At 55.2% G+C, this 24,138-nt stretch overlaps 1 protein-coding gene across 1 annotated transcript in view; it reads right to left on the bottom strand.

Moving 5' to 3' along the window:
- The window catches only part of PTPRE (protein tyrosine phosphatase receptor type E), an 81,447-nt gene that overhangs the window by 30,527 nt on the left and 26,782 nt on the right, over positions 1 to 24,138 (bottom strand). Inside the window, exons 2-5 of the mRNA XM_004700872.3 lie at positions 9,366 to 9,481; positions 2,665 to 2,764; positions 2,383 to 2,456; positions 278 to 414 (exon numbers count right to left, since the gene is read on the bottom strand). Coding sequence (XP_004700929.1) covers positions 278 to 414; positions 2,383 to 2,456; positions 2,665 to 2,764; positions 9,366 to 9,474 — 420 coding nt within the window. The 5' untranslated portion in view covers positions 9,475 to 9,481. The remainder of the gene's footprint in view (positions 1 to 277; positions 415 to 2,382; positions 2,457 to 2,664; positions 2,765 to 9,365; positions 9,482 to 24,138) is intronic.

Raw genomic sequence — 24,138 nt, forward strand, 5'->3', positions numbered from 1 at the left:
GGTGTGAGGAAGGACCACTCCACACCACGTAGGCCCCCAAACTCTGGGAGCCCATCAGAGGGTGTTGGGGGAAGCCCCTGCCCTAGCCTGGAGTGTCTACATGGTGTGCCCCGTCTCCTCTGTGTCCCCCGCCGTCCAGGGCACCAGGTTTCTGGCATAGAGGTGTCAGATCATGGCGTGAGAGTGGTGCACAGGAGGGACCAGCATCCAGGAAGTTGGCTTGGTCTCTGGTCCCGCTGGCCTTTGGGGTCACCCCATCTGGCAGCCCCCCACTCACGTTGAACTCCTCCCGGAAGTGCTTGCAGTCATCGGCGGCTCGCAGGCGGATTTCCTCCTCCAGCTGCTCCACGGGGATGGGGAAGTACTTCCTGGGCCCCGAGGGGGACGGGCTCAGCAGCATCACTCTCTGCTGCTCTGTGGACAGAGAGCGCGGGCCCACTAGCCACGCTGCTGGCCGGTGGGCGGGCAGCCAGGGACCAGGACATTCCAGAAGGAATGAGATGGCCGAGGGAGAGACGCTGGGCTCAAGCACGCAGCCACAGCAGTGAGTCAGAGCCTCACCCCAACCTGTGGGGCCTGCCCTGATGTGTCCATTCACAGGTACCCCTCCCCCTGCCCAAACCCCGGCCTCCTTACCTGTTCAGCCCCAAGCCGCCTCCCTCCATCCCGCCCCCACCCCACCCCCACCCACAGCTCCAGGCAGAGCCCAGAGTGCAGCTAGGGAAACAGAGAGGAGCTAAGGGCAGAGGGGCTGCTGCCACAAACACATGCTCTACTAGTAGCCGGAAGGCCCGCAGTTCAAATCCACCCAGAGGGGTCTTGGGAGACAGGCCTGGTGGCCGACTCCAGGAAGGTGTCGGCCGTGGAGCCCAGTTCTGCTCCACGCCCAGGTCTCCAGGAGTCGGAACTGACTTGACCGCAGCCCGCAGTGACCGCTGGGCCTTGGCTAACATGCTCAGGTGCCAACTGCAAGGTACAGGCTCACGTCCATCCAGGCGGAGCTGGGAAGCAAGGTCTGGCCATCTGCTTCCTAGTGACCGGCTGCGGAGGACCTGCGGCCAGGCCTGCTCTGACTCAGGTGTGGGACCGGGAGTGGCTAGGGGCCCCAGAGCCGTCCTGGTCTAATGAAAGGTTTCTGGGGGAGCTGCAGACAGACAAGCCCCCTCCCCTGGGAAGTGAAAGGTAACCACTCTTGTGGTTTGGGGTGGGGGCGCAGAAAGAGGGGCTGGGAGGGAGAAGTGACAGAAGCGGCAGGAGGGAGCCTTCTTCCTGGGAAGGTGTTGAGGTCCTGGACAGGGGCAACTCACCCACCCTGTGGCCTGCCCCCCACCGGCCTTCCAGGGCTGAGCTGAGGGTCTCCCCAGTCCTCACCCCTCCCAGAGTCAGCCCAGAACAGGAGGAGCGGGGTCGGGTCTTGCTATGCTCTACCATGGCTGCTGCCCTCTGGCACTGGGCGGGAGGGCAGTTAGGGAGGGGAGTGGGCAGGGCAGGAGTGGACAGTGGGGGCTCCAGGTCCCTAAACAAGTGTGTCTTCTGGCTCTACATGGCCACCCTACTCTCCATCTTGGGGTCACGTGGAAAAACCCCTCTACCCCGCTTGCCCTGCTGTGTGCAGTGGAGGCTGAGCGCAGGGGGCTGGGTTCCGGTGTGGACATGGTACTCCCAAGGGGACCTCGGAACCTGGAGGACACATTGGGAAGCCCCCCACCTCCACCCCCTTGGGCTCCAGCCAGCTCACTCCGATGGCCCCACGTGTGGGGCCCACAGGATTTTCAACCGCTGGTTTAGGAAACAGGTAGCCAGGCCTTTCCTGCAGGGCACCAGGGGTGGGTTCAAACCTCCCATCTCTTGGTTAGGTACTGAGCACTCAGCTCCACTCAGGGCCTCTCCACTGAATCACAGTGACCCTGCAGGATGGAGCAGGCCCACCCCACCGGGTATCTACGGCCACATCTCACTCAGCCATCAGCCGGCCAGTGGGTCTGGGACATCCCCTTGTTTAACCGCTCTGCCACCTGGGCCCCACCAGGGATACTAAAGGGTCACCCAGTCAGCAGGGCCATGCCCTCTGCCCATTGAACTGAAATGGGGGCACTTTGAGTCCAGCCCTTCACCCAGGGCGGGGCTGTCTCTCTCGGGGTGACAGCACAGGACACACAGAGAAAATGCAAGCTTGACAGCGTGCCCCACCCTCACTCCCCCATCGACAGGATGTGAGGCCCATGCTCCCTCCTGGGGAAGCCACAACAGAAAGGACCTCCTCGGGAGGGCGGGTCTGGCAGACAGACAGCCTGGAGGTGACCCCACGCCCAAGCGAGGACGAGGCTGGAGCGCCCAAGGGTTTCCGTCCCGCCTGCCGCCCTGCCCTCGGGAGGGACGCACCTTGCTCCTCCAGCAGCCCGTTGGGCATCTTCTTGTCGTTGACGCTGACCACCGCCTTCCGCTGCTTCCGGAACCTGGAGGCACGAGAGGGTTAGAGGTCACTGGGCACAGACTCAGGGCCCTGCCCGGCACCGCTACCCACCAGGTGAGCCGGGAGAAGCTCTTCCTGCTGCCCATGCTGCTGGCCCCCGCCAGCCACGGTCACCACTGAGCCAGTGAGAGCGCTGACTTCCTCTTTGCCGGCCTCGGCGGCGCGGCGCAGCGGGGCGGGGACACTCCTACCTGAAACAGTAGGCGGCCACTAGGAGGAGTCCCAGCAGGCAGAGAAGGGGCAGCAGCAGCCAGGCCAGCAGCGTCTGGGAGGCACCCGGGTCTGGAGGGCCTGGGAGCAGAGGGGCATTGGTGACTCACAGAGGGGTCTGGACAAGGGGGAGTCCCAACACCAGGCTGCCCTTCACAGTGTGCTAGCCCCACCCAGTCCTTCCTGACAGCAGGATCACCCCCTCCCCCTTTCTGTGAGCACCCCAGTCCTTGCGACACCTGAACCCCCCTCCACAGTGTGTGAGCCCACCTGTTCTTCTCACACCAAGACCCCCACTTACTTTCTTTTTTTCCCCCTGCCTAGTTTCTAAGCAGTCCCCAATCACCTCCCGTCAGTCCACCGTGCCCACCCAAACCCTGGCAGGCACACGGAGCAGCTCATGCTATGGCCATTGACATCAGACAGGACTTAGGCAAGAATGAGCTTCCAGACAAGTTCTGACCGCTGACCGTCCCCACCCCAGCCTCACAAGTGCCCCAGTCTCTGCCACTCTGCTTAATGAGGAATGGAGGCGGTGGACATGTGGGACACCCCCTTCCAGCTCCAGGCAACCTTGGACTGCCTGGTGTCCAGGGGGTGCATCTCCCCCAGAGTCTGCTGTATCCTCTAAAGACCATGGCTGGTGTGTCTCCCTGAGGGCTGGGGCTGGTCCTCTCTGGACCTAGATATCAACCAGCTCTGGCTCCTGCACCGCTCAGCCTGCCATTCTGGGGAAAAGTGGACAATAGTGACTTGAGGGACATCAGGTGACCAGGCACCCTGGGCTCGGGCTGTGGTGAGAGTGCCCATTCAGCTAGTGGTACACCTGAGGGTCTGCCTGAGCTTGCCATGAGCAGTGCCCTGTCCCCACCCTCTGGCTGGCTGTGGTGAGGGCTGGCACCAATGTCCTTGCAGCTGTCTCTGGCTGGGTGAGAGAGGCTGCTTCCAGGGGGGCCGATTTTGGGGAAAGCCAGGTCAGGCTGAGGGCCTAAGAGCACTGGCCCCTCAGGGGGTCAGTTATGGGCAGTTCCCCAGAGGTGGACATTGAAGGCCCATTCCTGTGTCCTGGCAGAGGGACCCCCATGGGAATGTCTAACAGAAATGATAGCCGGGGACCCAGGTAGCTGTCAGAGCCCCCAACACACTGCCATACACTGCTCATGCCCAGTGTATCTCTCACCTGAGCTCCACGCCAAGTGGCCCCCGGGGGTGCATGGGGGATGCTCTCACTCCATGCCTGGACCTTTTAGTTTTCAATCACAGGATTGATTGATACCATCACCTAAAACGCCCAGGGGCACTTACAGGGGACCTTGTCCCCCTGAACCCGATGTGAAATGCATCGCTCCCAGAGTCCACATCTCACACTCTGTACACCTGTCACCCTGTGTGCACTGCTCACCCCCGTGAACAGATCCCACCCCAGCTTTCACACAGCAGAGTGGCCAGGTGCTGTCTGTGCTGCAGCCTCTGATGATGGGGTGGGGTGGGCCTCTGGCACGTGATTCTTGGGGGATCGGCAATGTGGGGTGCCCCTCGAGGAGGCTGAGGCTCCATGCTGTGGGCATCACACTCACTCTGGCTTCCCTCACCCAACACAGCCGGCCTGGAGGACAGCCATGCTGAGGTCGTGGTCTCCAGGTAGGACAGCACTGTGGCTGGCCCTGGAATCTCCCGACAGGGCCCCTGCCTACTGCCAACACAGGCTTAGAGTCTGTGGTCCAGTGCACCTTCTCTGACTGAGTCCACTCCATGGACCACAGTCTGTGTCTGTGCCTCAGCAGGTCCCTGAGCATCAGGGTGCTACCAGCAGCCATTCAACCACCACTCAGGCCCAAGCTTGCGCAGTAGCCCTCTACGCAAAGGCCAAAGTGGGGGTTCCCATCTGAGAAGAGTAATTGGAAGCACTGCCTGGCTTGGGCATGCCCCCAATCACAGCAACAACAGGGTTCCTGGAGGCACAGTGGGTTAAGTATCAGGCTGCCCATGGACAGGGTGGAAAGGTCAGAGATTCAAACACACCAGCTGCTCTGAGGAAGAAAGAGATAACTGGCTGCTTCCATGAGGTTTATAACAGTTATTTCCCAATGTGGGTGATACTGCCACCTGGGGGACACTGCACAGATCCAACTCAAGTCAACCCAACCCAACCCAACCCAACTCAACCCAACCCGACCCGACCCGACCCCACTCAACCCGACCCAACCCAACCCATCCCAACTCAACCCAACCCAACTCAACCCAACCCAACCCATCCTAACTAAACCCAACTCAACTCAACTCAACCCAACCCAACCCACTTCCATTGAGCTGACTCGATGATGCATAGCAACCCCATAGGAGAGGGTAGATCTTGCCCCTGTGGATTTCTGAGACGAATTCTTTATAGAAATAGAAAGCCTTGTCCTTCTCCCAAGGAATGGCTGGTGATTTCAAACTGCTGACCTTGCAGGTAGCAGCCTAACGCATAACCACTGGGCCACCAGGTCTCCTTAGAATAAGCCAGCAAGGATGCAAAAACAGATACCTACACTTTACCCTGCATGATGGGCTAGAATACAAACGTTTTTAGTTGCCAGGGGGTGCTGAGTAATTGTTTCTCTGTAAAGGCACGGGAGGGCAAAGCTGTTTGGGAACCCACGGTTGATGGGGCAACTGCCCAACAGGGGCAGTTCTACCCTGTCCTGGGGGGTCACTCAACATCAAGGGGTTCTCTTGTTTGGTTTGCCAGCATCACCCACAGCCAACCGGAATTCGTTTAATCCTCAGCATTTCCCAGAAGTAGTTCCTGGTATAAGGAGCCCGGGGGCGCGGGGGCTGCTAGCTGCAAGGTTCCCTCCTCAGGAGAAAGAGGAGGCTGTCTACTCTTGTATGGATTGGCAGTCTCATCTGGTCACGGTCAGTGGGCGTGGGTTTGTGGAGGGACCTGGTGGCATATTGGTTATGCACTGGTCTGCAGACCGAAAAGCCAGCAGCTCGAAACCAGAAGCCGCTCCGAGGGAGAGAGAGTCACAGTCTCAGAAACCCAGAGGGGCAGTTCTTCCCTGTCCTATAGGGTGACAACAAGTGGGCATCGACTTGGTGGCAGTGGGTTTGTTTTCTTTTGGTTTTGTTAACTCCATTTCACAGACGGGACACTGAGGGCACGGTGATACCATAGGTGACTCTAGTGGTCATGCTCTGAGTGGGCATCGACTCGTGGCAGTGAGTTTGGTTTTCTGGCGGTGGAAACGCTGGAGCTTGAACTTGAGTCTTGCAGCTCATGACCCCACCCCCCTCCTGCTCCCTTGTTGTGATACTTTGGTTTATTGGGCCAACTAGGCCAATAGGAACATGTGGGCGGAGTTGAATCAGGTCTCAGCTTGCTTGGAGGATGAGCAAAATAAGTAACGACATCCCATCTTCCTCTTGCTTCCTGGGGATTGGACCAGTGTACTGCTGCTTTAGCTAGTTCTCTGCCTCAACCTGCGAACTACCCACCCTGTGGGCCAAGCCAACCTGTGCATCATGTCACTAGAGCTTGAGGCTTCTTTGAGACCTGCTTTGCCACGCTGCTGGTGCGTGCATTGCTTGAGCTTGAGTCAGGTGGATCCTGTCACCAAGCTCGAGTTAGATAGCCCATCTGGGCCTGCTTCGCTAAGCTCCCAAACTACTGACTGTGGCTGACCCACACTGCTATCTCCTTCCTTGACTCCGCTGTCTGCTTCCTTGACCTTGGACCCAGCAGGGTTCAACTTGAGTTGAAGGACTTCCAGTATATTAACTGTTGCACTAAAGTGAGTTGAACTGAGCCCTCTCTACCACTGTGTGGGCTAATTAGCTCTTACATTCCTTCTTGCTGTATAAACCTATGCTCTCATATAAATATAATCATAGCATCCTGGTTTTGTTCCTCTCGAGAACCCTGCTAACACAGTTATGGAAGCGCTTGGAAGCTGGAATAATCCGAATTTACCAATGAACTGATTAGGGAAACCCAAAGGTGGCTCCTAGTGTTTTGGGGAGTGGAACCAATGGATTCACTGTGGACATGTTCCATCTGCGCTGTCACTGGGGCGATGAAGTAACATATCTGTGGTAGTTACATAATTTTATGTCAACTTGAATATGCATACAAGGGTAGGGTTGGTATCCAAGCTGTCAATCAGGTCACAGCCTGATGGTGCCACCTTGTGGGTATTCCTTCTCATAAGGAGAGCAAAGGGACCCCCACCCCCACTTCACTTTCCTGTGAGCTGGCCACACAGAGAGCAGCAATGTTCTCACCGAGTTTGTCTCCACATGACTTTGCAATCATTGGACTGCGTAGTCCTGCATGCTGTACCATTGACCGTGACTGCTGGATCTATAAGTACTTCTTGATACAAAGCTCTTTCTTACACAAAGCTAAGAGTCACTGGGTTGGTTTCTCAGGTCAACCGGGACTAACACTGTTCCCTCTCAGCATCTCAATTTTACGAGGCCTTTCTCAACTTCATTGACCTGTCACAGACATGCCGTCTGATGCACCCATCTGGAGCATGCTGGCTAAATTCTCGGAGCTGTGCAATCACCTCAGAGCCCATGGTAGGGCACTGCCATCATCCCAGGAAGGGCCCTCGTGCCCACCTTCCTGTGACTACCCTTCCACCCCAGCCCCTGGCCACCACAACGCCACTCTGTCTCCATCTACTGCCTTTGCTGGACAGACGAGAGCCTGTAGGCCCGTCATCTGTGCGTCCATCACTGGATGTTGTCTTTTTTTAAAGTTTAAACTTAAAAAAAAATCAACTTCAAAATAGAAAAGATAGAATAAGGAATCCCTTTGCATCTCCCAAGGCTCCCGAGTGGCCCAGGGGCTGAGCACTCAGGTGCTGGTGGAAAGGTTGGGAGGGGGAGGCCCGCAGCCGCTCTGCAGGAGAGCGAGGTGGCAGGTGCTTCTGGAAGGACCGCAACCTTGGGAACCCTCTGGGACTCCACTCCACCCTGTGGGGCTGTCCTGGGGGTCTTATGACTCAGAACGGACTCGAAGGCAATGCGTCTGCCACCCACCTTTCTAATGCCCACCAGGCCCAAGGCGCCCTCTGGTCCTCGCCGCTGCCCTGCTCTCAGGCACAGCCAAAGCCTTTCATTTTCATGCCAGGGGGCTTCACAAAACTCATGGGAAAAACGCCAGGATTGGTTAACTCCATTCTCCTACAGACCTTTAGGAGCCCCGACCTGCTTTGCAGTGTATATTTAAAAGCTGAGGGTTTGTATTAAAGAACAAACATCAAACTGGTCCAGACACTCACCTGGAAGTAGCAACAATAATGCGTGGGTTCATGTCATCCACTCTCTTAGGAATCAACACACCAGGCCCACTGCCATCAAGGGGCTCCGCTCAGCACGACCCCCAGGACAGGACGGCGCTGCCCGGTGGGTTTCTGAGACTAGAGCCCTTCAGGAGAGCAGAGTCTCTTCCTTCTCCTCAGGAGCTGCTCCTGGTTGGGAGCTTCTGACTTTGTGTTCCGCAGCCCAATGGGAAAGGACCAGGTAGTCCCTCCCCAATCCCATACCTACTCACAGTGGCCATATAGGTTTTCTGAGGACACACATCTTTCTGAGAGTGGACTCTTCAAGAGAGCAGAGAGCCTCCTCTTTCTCCTGAGGAGCAACTGGGGGGTTCGAACTGAGGCCCTTGTGGTTAGCAGCCCAAGTCCTGGCCCCGACTCATGGCCCACTAAGCCATGAGGGCTCTTATCAACTGCCACGCCAGGGTCAAAATGTCCCCACGGACTCACTGGCGTTGGCTGGGGTGGCTTTGAGTTAGGTCCAGCTCAAGGAAGTGGTCAGTTTGAGTCTCTGGTCGCTTGTCACTCAGCTTGGGGGCTCGGATCTGCCACTCCCTGGCCACCAGGTCCCATGCTTATCTATATTCACCCCAAGCCCATGGCTGGATCCAGCCCCCACTGAATCCCTTCTACCCACAGACCAGAATGTGAACAGCCTTGCTGTCAGGCAGAGCACATTGGAAAGTGGAGTGTGGCCGATGGAGTCAGGTTAAAATTGAATGTCCTATCACTGGGTCTCCCTTTGGGCCCATTTTAAAGTTGGTCTAGTTTTTAATACTTTCTCGTTTTTTTCCCCATTGAGGTTTTTCTCTGTTTTACTTTGTTACTGTTGTTATTATCTAAATATGTTTTTCTGTATATGAAATCCAGGGTAGGTAAATTCATAGAGATAGTAACTGGATTCATGCATTTTGGGGGGCACGCCAGGGGCGGTGGGTGGGAACTGGGGAGTTAGTAGCAAGGAGGGCAAGAAAGAAGAAACCGTCTAAAATTGGTATGATGATTGTACAACTCATCTTGCCATGATTGGTCTACTGAATGGATAGTATGCGTGGATTATGTCCCCCTTAAAACTGTTTAAGACAAAGGAAAACAAACCCTGCTGCCGATGTGTGGATTCCGGCTCATAGCAACCCCGCCAACAGAGAAGACCCGTCCCGTAGTGTTTCTAAGCAGTAATCTCTATGGGAGCCCCCAGCCACCTCTTTCTCCCAACTGTCTCTACAGCAGGGATACTAAACACACACCCAGACCAGCCACCCCTTGCTTTCCCCTTCTTACTGAGCCTCGCCCCTCCCTGCACTGGCCCCTGGAACTTTCTAGGAGCTTGCAGTGAGGGGAGAGGTGGGCAAGGCCAGGTGGGTCCTTACCTGGGATGGCTGTACTGTTGCTGTCCGGTGTGATGGTCTGGTTCTCACTGAGCGCTCTGGCCAGCGGCCAGCTAAACCCCGCGAGCAGGATCGGACAGAGGGCCTCCATGGCGGACCTACAGAGAGGCAGGGACAGGCTCAGATGGTCACCAGAGTTGTGGGATGCCAGGAGGGGACACTGGGTCCTGAGGACCGACCAGGGAGAACCCGAGGGGGTGTCAGGGAGGATACTGGGGGTTCTGTGGGAAACAAACAGGGGGACAGGGATGGGGGCTGTGGTAGTGACATAATTTGTTGTCAATTTGAGACTTTAAGAGTGAAGGGGTGGAGTTTAGCCTGTCAATCAGGTTGCAGCTTGATGACCTCATTTGGAGGCACTAAGGAGATAAATAGCTCACTGGAGGTGGGACACAGGCTCACTCCCTGCGAGACATTGCAGCTGACAAGACACATGGAGCTACACTAGAGCCCTGGAGCTGAAGGAGCCAAGCGCTGCGATGCCTCTACCGCCACTGGATCCATAAGACTTCCCACCCCTTGGCCTGCGATCTTCCTGCATTTGGCATCATTACACATGCTGCATGAGTCTGAAGAGGAATTTATAGATTGGTATCGGACATATGGGCCAATATTGCACTTATGGACTTGATCTGGACTGGGCTGGGATGTTTTCTCAATAATCAATTGCTCTTGTATATAAAGCTCTTTCTTACACACATATGAGTGCTTATGAGTTTGTTCCTCTAGTCTACCCAGACGAACACAGGGTTTCTTTCTGTGATCTGTGGTCAGCCGAGGCAGGGGCAGAGTATTTGGAACCAGCACTGGCACAAGTTCTAACTACATTTGAAAGTAAGTTCAAGTTGCCTAAGTTAGTAATTCCACACACTGCCCTGCAGTTGCAAAGCTCCCTGTCTAGGGATATCCCCTTTATTTCTGTGACAGGTCCCCCACAAATGTCAGGGGTAGGGTGGGGTGGGGTAGAAGGGAAGCTTCAGGAACATCACGAGATCTGGATTCTCAAAGAGACGTCCCAGACCCTGCTAAGGGCTGCCACCTTTCAGCAACAGCCTGGTGATCTGGCCAGCATTAGATTGTTCTGACTCTCCTTGGAGGACGCTGTGGTTCACTGGTTGTCCTTGTTGTCCACCCTGGGGAGCTGGGTTCCATTCCCAGCCAATGCAGCTCCCAGGGCGGCCACTGCCTGGCTGTCAGAGGAGGGGTGTGTGCTGTGAGGATGCTGAAGAGGTTCCAGGGGAGCTTCCAGACGGAGACCCACCAGGGAAAGAACGGAAAACGGCCGCAGAGAATAGATCTGTCTTAGAAGAAGTGCAGCCAGAAGGCGTCTTAGAAGCGAGGATGGTGAGACCCATCACAAGGACTTTGGACCTGTTGTCAGGAGAGACCAGTCCCCAGAGAAGGACATCGTTCTTGGTAAAGCAGAGGGGCAGTGTGAGTGAGGAAGGTCTTAACAGGATGGGTTGGCACCGAGGCTGCAGTAATGGGGTCCAGCAGGGCGATAATTGCAAGGATGGCGCAGGACCAGGCAGTGTTTCGTCCTAGTGCAGGTGAGTTCATGCAAAAAGAGATGTTCGAGATGTTGAAACTGTACATTGAGAGGAACATGCTAGAAATAGATAAGGCTAAGGAATGGATGAGAGCAAGTGACTGAGCCATCTGTTCATGTTCTCCTTTAATAATCAATTAGCAATAATCACGTCTCTGATAAACCTCAATGGCTATGGTACGGCCACTGCACAGAGCCCTCCTTTGACATGGATGGATGGATGGATGGATGGATGGATGGATGGATGGATGGATGGTAACAAACAGGTCTTTTGTCTCATGGAGTGGCTGGTGGGTTTGAACTGCTGGCCTTTTGTGGAAACTGAGCGTCTCAGCCCGGCACCACCAATGCTCATTGTGGGAGGATTAGACACTGAGAGCACCCAGCAGAGCGGCAGCAACTAGCCTGGTGTGGCCAGCAGAGGGCACCGGGCCTGCAGAATCCAGACCCATCCCAGCATCATCCCCAAACCAAAACCAAAACCACACTGGCTGCCACCCTGTCACCAGTCAGACTCTCAGCGACCCAGTGGGACAGGGCAGTGCTTCCTCCTCGGGTTGGAAGACTGTGACTCTCTGTGGGATTAGAAAGCCTGGGCTTTCCCCCTCGGAGTGGCTGGTGGTTTCCAACACAGGCCTTGGAGTGAGCGGCCCAGCACATGACCACTGTGCCCCCTGGGCCCCTTCCTCAATATCGGGAGTCCATCTGCTGTCTCCCAGCATGGCCAGCCCCTGGCCATTACCCCTCATAGGGCTCACAGGGGCTGCCCGGTGAGCAGGGAGCCTGTTGGCGCCAACATAACCCTTGAAGTCATTGGCCGGTGGGACCTGTGGCCCTTTGCTGTTGAATTTCAACCTTTTGCATTTATCTGTTTGTTACAACCCATCCATCCATCCATCCATCCATCCATCCATCCATCCATCCATCCATCCATCAGGTGTGTCAAGCACATTGTACACATGTTGCCATCATCATTCTCAAAATGTTTTCTTTCTATTTGAACCCTTGGTATCAGCTCATTCCCCCCTCCCCCACCTTTCCTCTCTCATGAACCCTTGATAATTTATAAGTTATCATTATTTTTTCAGGTCTTACAATCTCTTGTATTTAGTCCATAGTTCTGCATGTGCTTATTAAATACTGGGAATGACAACACAGAGTTTCAGACCCCAGCCTGTCAGAAAGGCATCTCGCCAACATCCCAGCCTTGATCCCAGCCTTTTGACCCTGCGCCCTGGAGTCCAGCACCTGTTTCAGATTCTGCCTGTTTAATTATTCTGGGGTTGTTTCCGAGCCTCTGCTGGGCCAGTGCTCGGGCCAGGCAGCCTGCTGGCCTGTATGCAAAGGTGAGGGAGACCCTTGCCCTGGAGCTGGCCCTTCCCTGGTAGGCCAGCAGCCAGCCCTCAGACCATCTCTCCTGAGCTCAGAGGACATGGGGCTACAGGGCAGAGGAAGTGTGTGTGTGTGGGGGGTGCTGCGAGCCATCAGGGGGGCCAAACCAATCCTCCCCAGAAACCAAGTGCTAAGCCATGAGATGGAGAGGCCTGAGGGCACTCTGTCTTGGCCTTGTTCAAATTTGATGCATCTGTAAGTGGAGTGGTTATGCGTTGGGCTGTGATCCTCAAGGTTAGCAGTTCAAAACCACCAGCTGCTCTGCAGGAGCAAGACCGGGCTTTCTAGCCCCATAAAGAGCTACAGTCTGGGAAACCCACAGGGGCAGTTCTGCCCCCTCCTACGGGGTCGCTATGAGTCAGAACCGAGCCCATGGCTGCGGGTTTGGTGCTGGTTTTGGTAGCAGAGAGGAGGAGCCCTAATGGCACCTGAGTTAAAGGGCCCCCGCTGCTGACAGAAAGGCCGGCTGTTCAAATCCTCCAGCTCCTGCCTTGCAAACCCTTGCAGCTCTGGAAGCCTGATGGGGCAGTCCTCCTCCGTCTCGTGGGGCTATTATGAGTCATGGTTGTCTGACAGCAGCAGGGTGGGAGCAGTTCTGAGCACTTGAGATTCCACTAGCCTGAGCCCTGGTGGCCCAGTGGGGGAGGTGTCGGGCTGCTAACCTGAAGGCCAGCAATTCGAACCCACCATCTGCTCTTCGGGAGAAAGATGAGGCTTTCTATTCCCATGAAGATTCGCAGCTGGTGGTTTCCAACTGCCGATCTTCTGGATCAAAGCCCGACACGTAACCACTGTGCCCCAGGGCTCCTATGGGGGCATACTAGGGAAGTTACTCGGTTACCTCGGGATCAGAAAGCAGGAAGGATGCAGTCATTGGTCTACAGCCACACCTCTCCTCAGCCAGCAGCCACATGGCCTTCTGTGGCCCCCCTGTCGTCTCACTGTTCCACTGTCTCGTGGTCTTGGGCCAGATGAGGGGAAGGCATCCCCTGGTCTCCCGCTGCTCCTCTGGGTCTCGGGCCCCGTCGCTCGGGTCTCTGAGCTCGGCCCCCGCCACTTCAGATGGAGATGCAGCCCGGGCTCTTCCAACGGTCCAGGCGTTGCTCTGTGCCGGAGATGGCTCTGACACGGAGGAGCGGCTTTGATGGAGGAGTGACTTTTGCCTTTTCGGGAGTCATGCCCCCGGAATGAAAGCTGTCTTAGTCACATCCGCTAGTAAAGCCATCCTAAAGAAGCATCCCATCTTGATCCTGAAGCAGAGCGGTCCCTCTGTATCTAAAGATGCAGCCCACCCTAACCCTATAGGAGAAAACCCTGCAAAATGGGGTCGCAGCGCAGGCATAGCGTCCAGAATGACAAACGCCATCACATAAGGGATTGTGGTGGCTGCTGTTGCTCGGGCCATCAAGCTGGTTCCGACTCATAGCGAGTCCGCCTTGTGGAGAGGCTTCCTCGTTTTCACCGCCCCTCGACTGCACCGAGCACGCTGGTCTTCTCCAAGGACTGGTCTCTCCTGACAACGTGTCCAAAGTATGTGAGTGCATCCTCGCTTCTAAGGAGCACGCGGGCTGTGCTTCTGTGGAGACAGACCTGTTGATTCTCTGTGGCAGTCCGTGTTACTTCCAACACCCTTCGCAAGCACCGCAATCCGATGCTTGGATTCTTTGGCCTTCCTTGTTTGGTGCACAACGTTCCCAAGCATATGAGGCGAGTGAAAGTCCCATGGCCTGGGTCAGGCATGCCTCAGGCCGCCAAGTGTCAGCCTTACTCTTCAACACGGTAAAGAGGTCCTGTGCGGCGGCCCCACCCACGGCATGCTCCATCTGATTTCTTGACTGCTGCTCTGATTGACGGTGGATGCTCAGCAAGCAAGAGGAAACCTTGCTGGACAACTTCAATTCCTTCTTCGTTTATCATGATGCTACCATGTGGTCCGGTTATGAGGATTTTGATTTTCTTTATACTGAGTTGTAATCCATACTGAAGGTTGCAATCCTTGATCTTCATCAGAAACGGCACCAAGTCCTCCTCACTTTCAGCAAGCAAGGTTGTGTCGCAGTCTGCGCATCCCAGGCGGTTAAACAGCCCTTCCTCCAGGACTGATGCCACACGCTTCTTCATGTACGCCGGCTTCCCCATGACGCGCTCAGCATACCGCCGAACAAGTACGGTGAGAGGATACAACCCTGGTGCACGCTCGCCTTGCTTTTAAACCTGCCGGAGGACCACTTGAACTGACCACATCGAAGCAGTCCCTCTTGTGAGCGACGTAGTAACCAGCTTGCTTGTTTGGACACAGTGTGCATTATGTAACCACCACAATCAACCCAAAGTGTAAGGCACCCTCCCCCCACCCACCCAGAGGCATGTACTAAGAACATGAAGATGGAGACTATATATTAATATATGTGAATTCATATGTGACTATTCATATATGTAGGTATACATATTCACATGTAGAAAGCCAGTGCCATCAAGTTGATTGCTATTCATAGTCATCCTACATGGGGTGGGGCCTCCGAGGCTGTACATCTTCAGGGAGCAGGCAGCCCCATCTTTCTTCCTCGGGGAAGCTGGTGGGTTTTGACCCCGGACCTTGTGGTTAGCAGCCCCATGCATACTTGACATCACCACCCTGGCTCCATCAGGTGAACGAAGACCAGACTCGCTGCCAGTGAGTCCATGCTAAGACACAGCGCCCCTATAGGACAGGGTGGAGGCCCAGACTGTAACTCTTTCTGGGAGTAAGAAGCCTTGTTTTATTTCCATGGAAGCAGCTGGTGGTTTCAAACGTCTGACTTTGGGGATCACAGCCCAACCCATAACCAGTACTCAGCCAAGGTTGCCGTTCACATGCCCAAGAGTCTTCAAAAAACATCATGGGGAAATGACACTGCCAGATAACGGAATTTTCCCACAAAGGTTTTGTAGCCACCTACTATACACATGGAGGCCTGTTGGCGTAGTTGGTTAAACATTGAACTACTGTAGCAAGATTGGTGGTTCAAGCCCACCAGAAGCTCCGTGGGAGAAAGACTAGGGTGTCTGCCCCCACACAGCCTTGGAAACCCTATAGAGGGTCACGGTGAGTTGGGATCGACTTGGTAGCTTGGGTTTTGGTGTATGTATACACATGCACACACACAGATTAAGCCTTGAGTGGTAACTGCTAGGGTGGCAGTTCAAACCCATCAGCTGCTCTGCTGGAGAAACCTGGGACTCTGCTCCCATGAAGGTTACAGCCTCAGAAAGGCCAGAGAGCACTTCCCCTCTGTCCTATAAGGTCATTCACTAGTGGGCCTGTATCAGTTGGAATCAACCCTGTGGGGTACAGAAATATTTCTCCCAAGTTGTCTCCCCCAAATATATGCCAAACCCAAGACGCTGCGTGCTACACATGGCAAATGGCTGTACACTAGGAGGTCAATTAAAGTAGGTCAGCGGTTATTCTCCATAAGGGTATCAGCCTTCTAGAGCAACCAGACTGTATAGTTTGACTCACCCTAAGTAGGGCCCACTGCCTTCTGATATTGTTCCCTTGAAGGAGAGCCCTAAGGCAAGCCCGGGACCACTCAAGGATGACTAAGCTTAGGCCGCTATATTGAGTCTAGGGTCTGCCCTCACCCTCTTGCCACATATGTACCCCTATTCCCTCCCTTTACTATTGTGTGTACACCCTAGGTGATCCCCCTCCAGTTGCCTGTATTGCCTGTGTCACAACCCCTCCCTATGGCACAGGTCATTATCTATAATCAGGGGGCTTGCAGGACCCAAAGATACATAAGCTTTGGTTAGAAATAAAACCTCACGAGAGCTCTCTCCTGCCCTCTCGTCCCCCACCTCCATGTGGACCACCAAGAGGAGCTGAGGTGAGCATGCGACCATGAAATATGTCTGACTTCTTTGTTTTACTCTCTCTCTCATCTCTCTATTTCTCTATGACTTTACTATAATCTTTATATATCATAACCACACAATTGCACCTTCCGAACCCATGATTAGTTAGTTGTGGGGGGCTGGTGTACCCCACACAACCCGATGCCAGTGGGCTTGGGGTTTTGTATATAGAGAGAGCCCTGGTGGCTTAGGGGGGTAAGCCTTCAGCTGCTCCTTGCAAGGTTGGCAGTTCAAACCCACCAGCCTCTTAGCAGGAGAAAGATAAAGCCTGAAGACTGGAAGTCTCAGGCACCCCAAAGGGCAGTTCTACTCCGTCTTATCTGTGGGGTCACTCACCCTAGGTGACCCGTGATCCTCGCTGACGCTTACGTTCACATTATCACACTGAACGGAATACTTGCACCCCGGTGTGGGGCTCTCATTGCCTGCCCAGTGAGATCGCAGGGAGAGATTGCAATGAGACCCTGTCCAGCTCTCCATGCTTCTGGTGGACTCAGAGCAACGCCCTCCGCTGTGCACGGGCAGCATAGTGGTTACATGTTGGTTGTGCCTTGCTAACTGCAAGGTCAGCAGTTCAAACCGACCAGGCCCTCCTCAGGAGACGGATGAGGCTTTCTACTCCTGTAAAGATCTATAGCCTCAAAAACCTACAGGGGCAGTTCTACCCTGCCCTACAGGGTCTCTGCTGACCGTCTGGCCACATAGCCTGTCCAGGCTTCTCTGCCGCAGCCTGGCTTCTCCGGGGCTGAGAAGTTAGAAGGAACGGCTGCCAAGGGCTTGTATTACTTGGAGCCGGGGAGGCTGGCACCTGGCTGCTCTTGAACAAAGGCAGCTGCACACATCAAACGTGAATCTACAGAAGCACCTTTCAAAGGGACCAGCGGAGGAGTCTGCTGGCGTCTGAGTGAGAGAAAGAAGCAAGCAGCAGGTGGAGAGGAAGGAGGGATGGGCTTAACTCCCCTGCCTGCAGGGGCCGCCTGGCCCTTGACCTCCTCTTGCTTTGGGTATGAAAGACCAGGGCCCTGGACAAGGGTGGTCACCTGCCCCGCCTCACTGTGGTTGACGGAGCGGGGAGCAGGGGCTGGGCCAGATGGACAGCTGTGAGGACAAGGGACAGGAAGGAAGGGAGGCTTGGCACCCTTGGCTGACCCATGGCTGACAGCCACCCAGAGAGGCAGTGCCACCTCTCCTGGGACAGACCAGGGCAGTGGGGTCACGAGGTTGGAGTGGTACTGAGAAACATGCCCATCTGCTGAGGACGATCTGGACATGGTTCCCCGGCTGGGGGAAGGATCAGGGGGGCCCAGAATTCTGAGCTGCACCCGAGCAGTATTGCAGGGGAGAAAGGAAAGGGCTTGGGGGACACAAGGGGGCAGCCAGAGGCACAAATGTCTGTCCTGTGCACATAAACACGCACATACATACAAAGCACTCCCCCATAGACCATGTACCTCATATATATAAACACTCACACAGAACATAGATCTACTCATATATATACACAACACATGCACTCATCCATATACACACACTGTGTCCCTCAAATAATCCCTCTTCACATCCCCTATGCACCCCAACATAGCCCGTAACCCCCTATATATACACACTCATATACAAAGCATATATATGTACTCTTAGATATACACAAAACCTGCACCTATACACATACACACCTTCCATATACACATGCCTACATAAACACCGCACAGATGAACGCGCCCCCTTGCCCCGCCCAGCCCTCATGCCCCACGGGAATGAAAGCCCGAACATCCACATTGGCAGCGAGGACTGGGCTCACCAAGGGCCCCCCAGCTCTTTCCATGACATCCCGAGAGCCCCACCTTACAAAGGTCAGGCCCTCCTTCAAACACAAAGGCTGGACCTCAGCTCAGCGTGACCTCCCCACCACTGTCCACGCAGCAGCCCAGGCATCACCCACCTCTATAGCCCAAGGGTGCCATCGAGCACAGGGCAGGCCGCTGAGACTTCTGGTGCTGAAGTTCACACTGGGCGCCGAATACCGCCCGCCACCATCACTGCTCACGGAATGCCACCACCATCTGCCATCTTGCCAACCTGTCCTCGGACCCAAGAGACACGGTCCCCAAATGTCCACGTGTCTAATCCCACGCCACCACCTGCACGCTCTCTTCAGGACATCTACATGTGCACATACACACCCCCTCAAATACACATGCTCATATGGACACACAAACTTATACGCATTCACACCACACTCATACATACACTCACACACATTCACATACTCATACAATTCATATACTCACGTATTCACATTCACATACTGATACACATCCATACCACATTCATACACTCATACACACTCACACACATGTATACATTCACACCACACACACCCACACACATTCACACATGTTCACACACTTATACATTAGTACACAAACACTCACACACACTCATACATTCACACCACAGCTCCCCTCCACACATTCACACACATTGATAAACATTCACACGGCACTCACACTTATACATACACAGTGACACATTTGTACTGTTCTGGCACACCTACACATTCATACACACCCACACGTACACACACTCACACTCTCCCACGCACATCCATACACTCACACCACACGCACACATGCACACCAACCCTCATCATGCATACCTGCACACCCACCCATTTATACACACTCACTGTGCCTCACACACAGGTGCACGCTCACACATGCTCCGCTCCCTGCCATCGAGTTGATGCAGACCTGTAGCAACTGCTAGGACGGAGTGGAAGTGACACACACAGGTGCACGCTCACACAAGCTCCGCTCCCTGCCACCGAGTTGATGCAGACCTGTAGCAACCGCTAGGACGGAGTAGAAATGACACCTTGTGGGGTTTTGAGGTTGGGAGTCATCGCGTTACTTGTGGTTTTGAACTTCTGACCTTGCTGTACCCTGAAGGCTAGACACATACACACACTCACACCACACACTCATGTACACTCGTACGCACACACACTCCCATCTCCACCTTGCAGGTCTTGTCCTTTCCCAGAAATGCTGCTGGCTCCTGGGGACAAGGTGATATCCTAGTGTCCTTTTGTGCCCTGCCCTGTACCAGCACGGCATCTAGCTCCTAGCAGACCGCTGTGGACGGAAGCCGAGCTGGACTGGGGCTGTAGGCCATGGGCACGTGGCTGCAGGCCCTGTCTGTGGTGCCGGCCATTGGCTGGGGCCATCCCTGCTCCCAACACTGCGTTTGAGGATAAAAGAGACCTTCCCCTTGCCACCTAAGGGACCAGCCAGCGAGACACCTCTGACATCTCTGTGATGTCACAGCACAGGAATGTGGTGGCCTGGGCTGCTTGCCCACCAGGCTATCTGTCCCCAACTCCCTCTCCCACACCCCTAGAGACAGGGCAGGCAGGATGTTGAGTGGGCGCATGGGAAGTGGCCCAACAGCAATGTTATTTCTGCTCCTGCTGAGCATATGTGGGGGTGGACACTGTCCCACCATCAGAGCTTGGAAGGGGACTCCCTGGGCCTCCGTGTGTCCTCAGGGCTCTGTCTCATGTGACAGTGCAGGCTATGGCCAATCACCCACACCTACTCAACCTACAGGCAGTTCTACGCTGCCCGCCAGGGTCGCTGTGAGCCGCATGGACACGATGGCAGTGGGTTTGACGCTCTCCAGTCTGGATGCTCCCCACGGGGCCAGGCACGTACTGGGCTGCAGAGGTGGGGGCATCCTCAGGAAGTGACACAGCCCTTGGCCAGCGTTGCTGAAGCTGCTCTGCGCGTCCCTTGTAGAGAGCTGGGCAGAGCTGTGGCATTCTAAGGCCCATTGCTGGCCACCGAGTACCCAGCCCTCCAATGCCAACCCAGTGCTGGCGGCCAGCCTGCCTATGAAGGCAGATATCAGAATTCTTGGATGAAACCCAGCTCAGGGTCTGCTCTGCAGGCGTGCAGCGGACTTGGCGGTACCCACATCAGAAGGCCCGAGGAGATGTCCAGCCTGGTCCCTGGGACTCGTTGATACCAGATTGGGTCTCCTGCAACTCATCAGGGCAGGGTCTTGGGTGTAAGGTCAGCATGGGCTCCTCTGCTTCCTACCTGGGAAGAAAGCGTCTCTTCTCATCTGCTCGGGAGCCTGCCCTCTGGAGAGTCCACGCTGGCACCGATCCTGAAAGTCAGTCCCAACTCACAGAAACCCCACAGGACAGCGTGGAACTGCCCCTGTGGATTTCCAAGGCTGTAAATCTTCCCAGGAACAGAAAGCCTCATCTTTCTCCCAAGGAGCGGCTGGTGGGTTTGAACTGCTGACCTTGCAGTTAGGTTTGGGGTCTCATGATTTATTTGCACTTGGAGTCATGGGATTAATCAGCAAAATACAAATCAAGTCAGAGTGGCGCAAGATACATTCCTCGAATCAAGGACAAGATTGGGATTTTCCTGACACACAAGGGTGCACCTCATGATAGCTAAATGTACAACAGGAGGCTGCTTAAATCTGGGCACCTTCATAGGAGGATGCATGCCTGTGAGAGCGAGGTGAGGGGGCAGGAGGGCTGGGGAAGAAGGAGTACATCGGAAGTGTGGTACTGGTGAGGAACATTCAATAGACCACGAACTGCTAGAACAATGAGCAAATCCATCTCTCTCGGATGAAGTACAGCCAGAAGACTCCTGAGAAGTGAGGATGCTGAGACTCATCTCACGTACTGGGACGACGTGTGGTCAGGAGGCATCAGTCCTTGGAGAAGGACAAGTAGGAGCCCCTCAATGAGATGGACGGACATGGTGGCTGCACCAACGGGCTCAAGCTGTGAGGACGGCGCAGGACTGGGCAGTTTCATTCGGTTGTCATGGGATTGCTGTGGGTTGGAACCAACTCGGTGGCACCTAGCAGTAGCCACTGTGGGAGGACGTGGCTTTGCCACCACCCAGCCTCAGAGCACCCTAACCTGCCTCCTCCCCCCCTTTAGCCACAGAGCAGAGCTTGCCCAGCACCCATGTGCACATGCTCTTCCACTTCGCCCAAAGCCTCCGGAGTCCGAGGAGACTCTGGGCACCTCCTTGGCAGCGCCCCAGGGGTCTCTGAGCTGAGACGGCACTCCCAGCTTAACACCATCCTCCCAGCTCACAGGAAGAGGAGTGGGGGCCTCAGGGAGGGGCCAGTGGGCTCTGTGCATACCACATCCTCTCTAGGACCCTGACCTTACCCTGCTGAGGGCGTGCATATAGCATGTATGTTACATGTGAATGTGTGAGTGTGTGTGTGCATACGTCAGGTAAGTGTGAGCATGTGTGCCTACGCACGTATGTGTGTGCTTGTGTGAGCATGTACATGCTTGTGCACACTAGATGAACATGTGTGCATGTATAAGTGTGCATGCACATGACTGTGGATGTGCTATATGTGAATGTGCATGACTGTGTGTGTGTGTGTGTGTGTATGAGCATGCTCATGCACATGTCTGCATGTGCGGTATAAGTATGTGATTGTCTATAGGCATACCTGTGATTATGTACACGTGTGCACACTAGGTGAGCATGTGAGTCCGTGTGCACGTGTGTGCCTGCGTGGGGGAGTGTGTGCACATGGCTTGGGTGAGTGCATGTACATGCGTCAGTGATGGGAACAGAATGAGTCAGAGGATGGTTGAGTCCACATGACTGCCCCTTCCTCATTGACTTCCAGGAAAAGCACTACACGGGCAGAGAGGGGGAGGGGGATGCCCCCTTTCTGCCATTCCCAGGGAAAGGGTTCCTTCTGGCGCATGGGCGACCTGGTGCTGCCGTGGGGGGGCTTGGTTTGCTTCCCTCTTCCATAAAACGTGCAGAATCACAGCTTCTAATCTTCATTACACATGAATCCTCCCTCCTCGAGTGTGTCTTTTATGTAATGATCTAATTAGGGCAGACGCTTGGCCTCACTCAATGTGTGTGTCCCTGTCTCTCAAGAGGGAACCTACGTCAAAGGGACCACCCCCCTCATCCCAAGAATGCTGATTGGACCAAGCAATGGGCGCGCATTGTTTGTAACAACTTCCTCCTCCTGTTTGGAAAATAAATTGCCCCCAAATTGCAACTCAGAAGATAATTCCCTGTATTTCATAAGACCAGGAAGCTGTCTTGGAGCCTCAAGGCAGTTCCAAACCAGGGATTCCAATGGTAGGCAGTGGGGACCTGGGGGCTGAGGTCCCTCCGCAGCCCTGGCAGACTGTGTACCTCGTGTTTGTGCCACCCTTCGGGGGCTTCCCGGGTAGCAGCCTGCCAGCCTGGGGCCTGGGCTTGCCTGAAGCTCCAAATGGCAAGGCAGCTGGGAGCCCAGGGCACGTGGCACATGGAGCATCACACGTTATGTACAAAGTGGCTTCCGAGCCCTCCTCGGAGGCTCAGCACCTCTAGCGGGGAGGACTGGGGACCCCTCTGCCATAGCTGAGGTGGACAAGTGACAGTCCTCACTGGGCTCTCAGGTCTGAAACTGAGCTCCCTCCGAGTGGCAATCATCAACTGCTTGAGGCTCAAAGGGCAGGACCAAGCGCTGAGGGGCAGGGAAGGGGAGGGAACGGGGTGCACTGGGAGGAAGGGGTTCAGTGATGGCACGTGGCGGGGGCTGCATGGACATTGCTGCTGCGGGCGGCCACCCCATCGATTCCCACTCAGGGACCCCGTGTACGAGAGCCAACCTGCCCGGTCCTGGACGGGCCTCACAAAGGAGCTTACCTTTGCTCCCTCTCTTGCAGCCACTGTGTCAGTCCATCTCCCCGGGGGCCCTTTTCGTCCGTAACCCCCTGCCGGACCACGCAGGATGTCCTTTCCCAGGACGGGGCTCTCCTGACAACTTGTCCAAAGATCCTGAGCTGAAGGCTCTCCATGCTCACTTCTAAGGAGCCTGCTGGCTGCCCTTCTTCCCAGACAGGCTTGTCCGCCCCACCGGAAGTCGTCGGGACCTTCCGTGTGCTTCACCAGCCACCATTCAAATGCACCGACACTTCTGCCCGCCGGCCTTGCTCCGGGTCCCATGGGCGACTCGGAGCGAAATGGCGGATGCACCGTGGAATGCAAAACCGATGGTCGGCTTTGTAGACCTTCATCTCAAGCACGTGGACAGGTTTTGGTTTTGTTTATTTGTTTTTAAAACACCGAAACAAATGACTAGAGTTGAAGGGAACCCTATCCAGACACCAAAGGCAACTTGACCGGAGCTGACAGCACCAGATGGGCAGAGGCAGGTCTGATCTGGCTACGTGCAGGGTAGCTTGCTTCCCTCCTTCACTGATTCATCACCGTCCCTACCAATTTACCCGGTAACTACAACCGCCTCACAGGCATGGGCACGCAGGAGAGTGTCAGGGGCAGATGAGAAGGTGTGAGGTCTTAGCGCTGCGCTGTGGGCAGAGAGGGCTGCGTATACCATGGTCTGTCGGAAGAAGGCGCAGACCAGTCAGAGGAAACACAGCCAGACAGTTAGTTGCTCGGAAGGGAGGGTGGTGATTCTTGGGCCGGCGGACTTGGAGCGTGTGCTCAGGAAGGACTGGTTGGTGCCCAAGGCCATGGTCTCTGGAAAAGCAGAGGGCCAACTTGAGAACGAGAGAAACCTCCCACCAGATGGGCCACGCTTGGCCGTAATCATGGACTCACACCCCTCTGAGGATGTGACAGTGGCTCAGGACTGGGTAACATGTCACTGGTTTACCCACGGCGTCACCGTGTGGGAGGCTGGGGCACTGCCACCAACAGCCCCTGCGGCCAGGCCTCCTGGGCCGTCTCTGTAAGACCTCCTGGGTCTCTGCAGCTGACCACCGGACTGCTTTCCTCTGTAATCCTTGTTCCTTTCTGCTGACTTTTGCCAAGATCCCTCCTACCACTGGCCCTCAAAATCCAAAACCATGCTCGCTGCCATCGGTCAATTCTGGCTCACGGA

Source organism: Echinops telfairi, unplaced genomic scaffold, assembly GCF_000313985.2.
Source record: "Echinops telfairi isolate 266 unplaced genomic scaffold, ASM31398v2 ScPeMD7_70;HRSCAF=299, whole genome shotgun sequence".
NCBI lineage: Eukaryota > Metazoa > Chordata > Mammalia > Afrosoricida > Tenrecidae > Echinops > Echinops telfairi.